At 43.4% G+C, this 9830-nt stretch overlaps 1 protein-coding gene across 1 annotated transcript; it reads left to right on the top strand.

Moving 5' to 3' along the window:
• Positions 1-7298: 7298 nt before the first annotated feature.
• On the top strand, positions 7299-9830 carry LOC124269452. The gene is made up of 2 exons (XM_046704456.1): positions 7299-8555; positions 9444-9830. The coding sequence occupies exon 1, from the start codon at positions 7589-7591 to the stop codon at positions 8375-8377; it is 789 nt and encodes a 262-aa protein (XP_046560412.1). The 5' UTR covers positions 7299-7588; the 3' UTR covers positions 8378-8555; positions 9444-9830.

Here is a 9830-nt window from a genome sequence, read left to right on the forward strand (position 1 = left end):
ATTGGGTTTACAACGAACGACATACCACCGTGACAGGCACGAAAACAGGCACAAAATTACCCGATCTCGTTCCGTATCGCGAACTGTGCATTCATCTCGATTCAGCTGAGCACGACTGACAACGTTTAAGGCGAATGACCTTCCACACTGCTAAGAGCCGTGCCTGTGAAGACAGAAAAGTACAACGATGGCAGAACCGAATCGTTTTTGTTGCGGCATTACAAGAAATTAATCCGAGGCAACATCACGGAATTGAATATATCGGTTTTGGACGTTAAACACGATCCCGTAAGTATATGATATGTCAGCGCGACGCTGCACATACGGCAATGATGGAGTCTCATGGTCCAGGAACACGCGTTAGAAAATGCGCCAACATAGTGATCTCCGACCTCGGGGACACGTGTGGATTCGACGAACCCGGAGTCGACGGCAAACTGTACACCTTGCAACTGAAAAACAGCATTTACAAACGCGTTGAACTGCCAGCCCTCTACTGCCGCTGGTGGTGGTGGCAACGATCTAGGCGATTTCGTCGATACCGAAGGAGCGGTCAACAACAAGCGATACGACCTGATCCGCAACGATGAGGACGAATGGATGATAACCCCAGCATTCCGCAGCAGGCTGTTCCACCTGGACGACGTCGAGACCACGGCCGTCACCAGAAACATGCAGTACACTCTCATCTTCAACAACGACAACAAATGGGTATTAGTGCCATCCCAAATCGACTGGAATTTCAACATCACGCTCGACTCTCCCCACGTTTTCACGGACAACAAAGATCACTGCCTGACGAAAGTCGTGAACAAAATTGAACGCTTTTTGTGGCTTACATCCCTACGCAAAGACACAGCGAGATTGTCAGCACGTTGAGGCAAAGAGTAGCCCACATGCTGTCCAGCAAACCCGGGACTCCAAACGTGGGATTGCAGATGGTGTCGGAATTCGACAGTGTGGTAGACGTCCTGGGGCTCCTTTCATGAAGCAACCTTAACTAAGGTTAACCTTAACTCCCATTCTTTAACATTGCACTAAGGTTACCTTAGTGACTTACGATCACCTTAGCGCTTTGTGAAATGAGGCCCTGGAAAATCTCCCAGCATAATCCACGCTGTACATCCAAGTGTACCTCTGCGAATCGCCGTCGGTCCGTGACGTCGTCGAAATCGTGACAGGGATCAAACTCCACTGGGCCAAACAACAACAATACCAAGTTTGCTCCGTTTACGGGCGGGTGAACGTTAACGCCTACATCAGTCTGCAGGGAGTCACCTTGACCGCGGAAGACACGATATCGCTCACCAAAATGTTCCTACTCGACAACATACATCTCATGGGTTTAAAGTGCACGTCCGAGGAATTATCCGATAACCAATTGAAAACCATTTCGTAATTTTGTATAAAACAACCGATGAACAACCATCATTCCAACGTAACGCTAGCCGATCTTGGGGACACGCGGGGATTCGATCTGTCCGGCGAGGAAAACACCTTGTAAGTCCTGCACTTAAAGACAACGTATACGAGCGGGTGTCACTAGCAGACTTCAAACAGTCAGACTGGTTGATGAACATGACCCTCACCTCACCCTACATATCTTTTAAAAACAAATGTTACGTCTCCAAAATTACGAACAACGGGATCCTTCTCACGTCTTTCACTCCAGAGTTTGATGAACAAGTTTTACGAATACCAGGTCACACGGGCAACGTGTTAGCTTCAAACCACGTGGCTTCATATTTACAGTTTGACGTACCCAATTACCACCGGGATTTTTTCGATTCAAATTTGACTATCAAATCACACACCACGCTCGTAGTAGATGTCTATCTCGCTGACGCTCGTGGGTCAGAACGAACACTTTTGACTGGGTTGATAGTATGCTGGTTCAACAGACACATTCACCAACGGTGTCGTATCGTCATAAGACTGGGATCAACACCCTTAATAAGCCTCGATGGAGTGCATGTTATAGAAAAAAATTCGATCTCAAATATTTACATGTACAATATTCTAAACCTTATCAGCCTCAAATACACCGATCGGATATTAACGGAAAACCGATTAAATATTATTTTATATGAAAAAATATATATATACACACAGGATGGGTCTGTACCCAGTCGTGGATGAAGTAGCAAAAACACTGGAAACTGTAGACAGGTTTCGTTTGCGGCAAGAACATGAACGCAATACGCGGTCGGCATTACAGAAAAAATATCACAGGGCCGTCAATTCCGTGGACGGTGTTGACAGCACTCTGGTTTCTGTCAGCATGGATTAGGCGTAGCAGGTATCGGGTTTTTATCCACCATCGTGGCCGCACCCGTGGTGCTAGGCATCGAAATAACAGCTGGAGTGGTAGGGTTGATGAGATTGACCCTTAAGTTCATATCTCGCAGACTGCAACTTAAAGCATTGAAACACGACGAAATCAGAATTCTAGCCGAAGAGAAGTTAAACACGATAGACGATCATATTTCCACCGCACTCACCATCTCTAAAATCTCCGAGGAAGAGTTTCATTTGGTGCTTTCAGAAATCACACAGAATGAAACAAGAGATTCGGACCAAATCTCGTAAAAACGCCATCATCAGGGAAGACGAGAAAAATAATTCATAGAACAAGGGAAGCAACAGGCCCGACAAGCCTTCATTACGACAACCAAACAAATCATAGGAGATTATTCACAATAAACTGTTTCACGGACATCAACATAACGTAGCCAGCCATCTCAGTGAGCTGTAGGTTAATAGTCGAGCCGAGACATTACACACTGCTCAATGCTACTGAGACGGCAGCGAGTCGACCCGGGGAACTGCCGAGAGATGCGGTATGATTTAGTGGAAATCAACATTACGTTTCCAGCCAGCCAGTCGGCTGTACAAACCGAGCCGAGCCACACACTGCGACTCGCCCACACCGCTAGCTCGTGATACCGAGACGACGACCCGGGAGGAAACTACCGAGAGATGCGTTTCATTCACTTTCAGGCATCTGTAGCCTCGCTAGTCAGCCTGCCGTGCATCATCATAGCTGAGCCGAGAGACACACACACATATACTCGTCCATGGCGCTCGCTCAAAGCAACCCCCGAGACGGTAGCGAGGTGATGACTTCCGAGACCTGCGTTTCATTCGGCTAAAAACACCTCTCGCCTCGATAATATATAACAAGTACGACAAGTTGGATTGTTAGCCTTTAGCAAGACCGACCCCATGCTCACTAAAAAGTGATTATTTCCTAAACTACTTGACCGATTTTCGTGAAATTTTGCATGCATCTCGGCAGATGGTTACGCTATAGCAAAACGGCATTGAGAACACTCTGGATGACTTAATTAGATTAATTAAGACTTAATTACGACAAAAAGTTGGAAATTTTGCCTTTTCCCGACCGACCCCATGCTCACTTAAAAGTCAATATTTCAGAAACTATTCGACCGCTTTTCATCAAATTTTGCATGCACCTCAGTAGTAGTATACACAATGGGGCTACGGGATTAGGGACTTCCAAAGGGCTCAAATTGAGCCCTTTGGGGACCTGGCCCCGTAGCCCCATTGTGTATACTACTAATGTCAACATCTGGTGTAACCTCCGCTAACTGCGATGATATACCTGACACTGTATCAGTTAAATTTGACGTTGAGATATTGCTTTCCATTATCGGTGGAGGGCTTGTTCCTATACATTATGATTTGGTACTGGAGGATCTTTCAGGCGTACTTTGCGACCCATAATATCCCAAAAATGAGATTTGGACTCCTGATGGGCAAAGGTAGATTTGCTACCGCCTCTTGACGTAAAAAAGTATCCAATACCACGTGCACAATGTGGCCTAATATTGTCGTCCATGAAGACCGGCTTTGTGTTCAAAGGATGGCAATCAAAATCTAATAGACGTATGATAGGTCGTCCGATTATATATCCAGCGGTTTCGGACCGTTCTGTAGGACAAACGACGGTGTGGAAGCCACTCTGTTTAACATGCCACTTGACATGAACGGGTGAAGTTTTGTGATTCTGAGAAGGGCTGTTTCCTCTACCTAATCGCCAGCACACAAAGTCACAGTCCCGGATGGGACTCAACCTAACGAAAGTTCTAGAATCTATACTTTACTGAGAAAGTGTAATCCCAAATATAACGCCTTACATTTGACCACTTTTTTAAATGCCATTGTGTGGTCAAAGATAGCTTTCGGTCGTGGAAGCCGTGCCGATTAACACTTGTCAGAGGGGTAGACAAAGTCTAGGGACTACCACTTGCCCGACTTCCATGTTTGCGGAAGCCGCCGTGGTTGAGTGTAGTAAGACATTTACCAATAGTTATCGGACAGCAAGATTCCTCTCTTACACTACACTCAGATGATACCCATCAGTTACTCGTTCTCAGCCGTAATCTGGCTGAAATTCCACCATTACACCCTCGTCAATGTTCGTAGTTTCAACCACTAGTTTCAGTGTCTTTATTCAGACAATAGGGCTAGAAATAACCAAATAATGTAAAACATTGTACGACAAGTGATATTTCCACCATTGTACATACGATTTGTATGAGATGAAGGAATTGTTTCTGTCGTTGGTGTTACAAGTTATTACACATCGTATCTGTACCTATGCAAAAATTACTTAACGTGTGTGAATTCACACCATTGGCATTGTTCACTTCATTCCAATCTTATTATGACGTAAGATAGGAATGACGTCACACTGGAAGGACATCATCGCTGAAAAATGTTGACGTCATTCGACAGTTGTGGTTTTCTAAGATGGGGATCATGATAAGTGTATGTTTCTAACGTGAAGCTCAATAAATAGCGAAATAATGTGTAATAAAGTATTTGCAACTCTGGCATACTGATTTTCCGAATCACCATCCTAGTGGGAGCGAGATTAAAGATGCAAGATACGAGATGATCGATGCTTCGTGCATCACGCAATGAAGTATTGTCGTAATCCGCTTCAACAATTACAGCTTCAATCTTTAAATAAATATATCATAATTGACTACTCGAGTACATGTTATTAACAAGCAACGTATGGTGTCAGTCATATTTATAACGTTGTCTTGACGCAGATGGGTTCTTTGAAATATTAGACCCAAGATGTTAGAAGGGTTTCATTTCTCACGTCAGTTAAATATATTTAACCAAGTAAACATAAGCAAAACATGGCTAAGCCTTTCCGCTTACCGTCCGCGGACAGGAGAATTACGATGGTCTTACATTAAGGCTGTTATTGCTACTTGAGGCACCCTGGACGTGTCAACCGAGTTCATACGGAGAGTAAAGCAAAGGTAATATAATATTTGTTCCAGCAAATCCCTACTTATGTACAACCTACCCTATGTTTGTCATAGACTAACGTACTGTAGGCATTAGAGTGCGATTGTCAAACCTCAATATACCGTTTGTCAAAACCCTATTTGCAAAGAAAAGCATTGTCCTCACAGTAACTTGGATCTGCGCTAACACTTCACTGAAGGCCTGTGATCTACAGCAGTGGACGGAGCCGAATGGCTGAGTGTACAATCATACCTGGCCTTGGACACAAGCTTTAGTATAAAATAAATCCTGTAATTATGGTTTCATTGTCCATTACTTGTAGGCAGTCATTCATAAATGTAATTGTACAGCTCCAACAATATCATTGGAAACATTAATATCAAGACTGTGTTGTCCGCACACGAGTTGTCTTCCTTGGTTTTGTGGATCTCTCGATTGACGGTTGGTGTTATTTAAGTGTACGTATTGTGTTAATTAATTTCCTTACTTTATGATTCAGGCAGCAGTCTGAACTGGTAACAAAGAGAATACCAGGATAGTGCTTTTCCAGTCTCATCAAAACGTAAATGCAAATTAGAAATACTATGCATGCGTATTTTCGTAAGTGCGAAAGATGACCACACAACAGTTACCTACTGGTATTGCTGTTCCATGTTGTTAGGGGAGGTGTAAGCCATGAGGGCCTAAGTTTGACTTGACTTTGATCACATGTCCCTACTTCACTGTTCTCCTTCGTTAAAACCTTATCCGACCATGAACACTGGGGTGAATTTATCCCTTATAACAATATTTGTATGTACGAAAATGATAATGAGTGAGTGAGTGGTTTTATGCCACTTTTAGCAATATTCCAGCAATATCACGGCGGGGGAACACTAGAAATAGCCAATGGAAATTCTTTCTAAATCTTAAACCTGATTTATAAAAAGAAAAAGGGTCAATTGAAGATTACCCGACGTCCCATGAAGATAGTTTACCATTCTAGTACCGTTCTATCACAATATTTATAGCCTTGGGGGTCCGTTTGTGCCCCGCTTCATAAGACAATGGTGCGAGCATCAGTGAGTGAGTGAGTGAGTGAGTGAGTGAGTGAGTGAGTGAGTGAGTGAGTGAGTGAGTGAGTGAGTGAGTGAGTGAGTGAGTGAGTGAGTGAGTGAGTGAGTGAGTGAGTGAGTGAGTGAGTGAGTGAGTGAGTGAGTGAGTACGAGACTTCATGCCTGCTTAGCGCATTGTTGAAATATGACAGCATAACTGAAACAGTATGTAACTCTGTAAATTCACCAATCACCGACTGAAACCACGATACTGTCTTCACTCCCTGTCCGCCCGCTCTTATAATAATTAACAGGCAGAACCAAACACAGATTACAACTTAACTCTGATCATCAGGGCGCCCAAGTACATGTTTTGATCACACTTAATCAGTCATATTTATTATCGGAAACCAATAAAAAGCCGTGTCGCTACACGCGATAACAATGCAGACCCTTCACAGCAGTATCTTTAATCAAGGAGCGTCAACAAGTCACTTCCAATACCCCGACACAAATATTTTCTTATTTTCCACACTCACATTGTATTTTCACCAACACCGTATTATTGATCAACCGTGTTTACCAAGCCTTATCCTAGCTCAATCCCCCAAACATATCGCTTTTACTTCAATCCAAAGATCATGGGGTTCATTTATTCCGAACCTATCAGATGTGATAGTTTATTTAATCCCTCTTAGCTGCTTTCCACCCGGCCCGGTCCGTCACAGACATCAGGGGATCTACTTACCCTCTCCGTGTGTCTCTTGTTGACATTCCCCTCCTGGGTTGTGGGGGACATCTGACCCACACTGCTGTTTGATTTTTAAAGCTTTCAAATTTAGGAGCCTCTGGCTGGATTATCGTGCCACCCCATGAGAGTGTCTCACTGCTGGCGTTATATATGACCTTTGTTTTGAAGTTGTTTTTGTTACCGTAGATCTTGCTGTGACTTCATTCACGTTTGGACGTCGTTAGGGGAACATTGTATTGTTCTTTGTGCGTGGTACTTGGCGGTTTGACATTCTTGTGTGGATTTATATTTGACGCCAAATATATTCGCTTACAACATTTGTACCTCACGATCAACTAGAAGGATGCTTGAATGGATATTCGGATACATAATCTGTTGGTTGCAGTATGATTTGTTCGTGTAAACAAGAAAATTATATTCGAAGGATTTGCACTCTAATTCCAAACTAATTTTCGAACAGTCCACAAATATTAACAACTGTACCGGTGGTGAATTTGCATTGAAGGCAGCTATGGAATCTAAACGTACAAATCCACCATCTGGACCATCGAGTTCAGGCGGGAGGTTCCTCCAGGGTGTGTGGATGAGCAAATGCGAGGGTGGACGTATTGAACGTCTAACAAAGTGGTCTGAAGGACAGAAGGAGCAGAGGCTAGGAAGTCTCGACAAACAGGAACACAGCAGAATGGTTAAGATGAACTTGATGAAGCTGGAAGTGCGCGATGAACTCACAGCCTTGAGGAAGAGTAGACGGACACCCACATTGGTCCCAACGTCTCCTACACACGAGACAGCGCCTCCTAACATTCACAGGCAGCAGGGTAGAATTCGAGAAACGTCTAAAAGTTCTTCGCGTAATCGTGGAAGGAGTCAGGAGGTTGATGGTCCAAATCCGGGAAAGAAACATCTTCATGTTGCCAAACAATTAGATGGGTATCTGTCTCCCAAGGTTGAGATGGGTTCTCGTAGTCCGGGTCAGAGTATGAAGGGCGAGACCGGTGACTGTGTTGTAAAGTCAGGGGGTATACTGCCAGGCACACAGTTACCCAAACCTTCTCTAGCTGCTAAACCAGATGGACACGAGGGCGAATCTCACAACGGTTATGAAAATGACGTTCGTTGTTCGGGGAATGACATTAATGGCATTCAACGTGATCCACTATCACCTCTTTCGTCAAAGGATTCTGGACCAAATGCAGAGCCGACTTCTAAATTTGTCAGGAAAATGGGTAGAGTGGAACTAGACAAAGAGACTGTGAAGCGTCTGATGGCAAAGAGCGGACAGGACGGACTGCTATGATTGTCATGGTCATAGCAAAACCAGTAGACTGACACGCTACTGAGGGGAGACAGTTAGGGTCACTTTCAGGAACACTTTCATTTCTACGTTCGAATGTGTATATGTATATTTCATGTTGTTACATCCTATATCATGACAGTGTTGAAAGTGTTGTCTCCCGTTAACCATGCAGGATCCGGTAAGTGTTAATATGTTTGTTTATTGTATTTTGTGAATAGCGGGTGCCACCGGTAGTGCAGTTGATGCTTACCCTTCTCACGAAAACCGTGTAGCCGTGTATCATCCCTAGCTTTCAGCGATACATTCGTATCATTTTCACAGATATTTTTCCTTTTACAGTAAGGACTGGGTATTCGTTTGCGTTGACATTCTGTATATAATTCAACTAGATGGACGTTTCTGCTAGTGGACTAGTCCCCAAGATTCATTATAAGTCCAGTACCATGTTAAATTATGCTGAGTCAACTACAAAAGAAATGTTTGGTACGAGATGGCCCCCAATGTGTTGTAAAACACATCTATTTCCCAAACGTTTTTCTTTACTTATAAGCATCAAAGTCTCTGTAATTCTACGTCGCAGATATTTATTCAAAAATTATCTTACTGGATTTTTCGGTCTATCGATCACTTGATCTTGTTTGTTGTCCAGCAACAGACCGACGTTGTAGGAATACGTCTGTGCGACATCAGACAAAACATAGTTTCATTTTAGACAAATCTTGTCAGTGGTGGGTGCTACCGGTAGGGCAGGGGATGCTTACCCTTTTCGTAAACACCTGGTGTCATCACCGGTTTTCAGTGATTCATTGGTATAATTCTCACAGCTACTTGTGCCTTTACACCAAACAGGATTTGTTTCTGATGAGAGTCAAGACTGGGTGCTGTCATCACTGACGTTCTTTACGATATTCACCTCTTCGAGGTACAGAGAACACGTAAATATCGTTGTGCTATTATGATGCGCCACAACAAACGCATATATAAACGAACATTATTAGCAGTGTTGCTAGGGTTTAAGTTCATTTTGACAATTTATATATATATTGTTCACAATCAAATGTTACAGTACAGTATCAACCCTCTGGGAAAGAAATGTGGATCTAGTCGGACGACGGAAACATCATTTTTCACCTATCACATTTCAACAAGTATTCTCAAAGAGCATGTGTTAGCACGGTATCCCTTCCCTGTACATCAACTGGTCCGGATTACTGAGGTTCTAGGTCGAGCATGAATCTCTAGTCCACACCATACTCAATGTCCCGTCTTCGAACACACGGTGTAGCTGAACTTCTTATAACTAGCATGGCATTTTTATAACTACCATTACGTCTACGTCTATATATATCATAAATATTACGACAGTGCCAACAGCATCTAGAGGCCGCGACCCATAATTTCATATATCCTTGTGACGAAAAACGGGTACTTGTCGAATAAACATGTAGTCAAA

This window comes from Haliotis rubra, unplaced genomic scaffold (assembly GCF_003918875.1).
Source record: "Haliotis rubra isolate DU_JTF1 unplaced genomic scaffold, ASM391887v1 Scf145, whole genome shotgun sequence".
NCBI lineage: Eukaryota > Metazoa > Mollusca > Gastropoda > Lepetellida > Haliotidae > Haliotis > Haliotis rubra.

Coding starts and splice junctions, on each gene's coding strand:
- LOC124269452 (XM_046704456.1), top strand. CDS start 7,589: ATGGAATCTAAACGTACAAATCCACCATCTGGACCATCGAGTTCAGGC.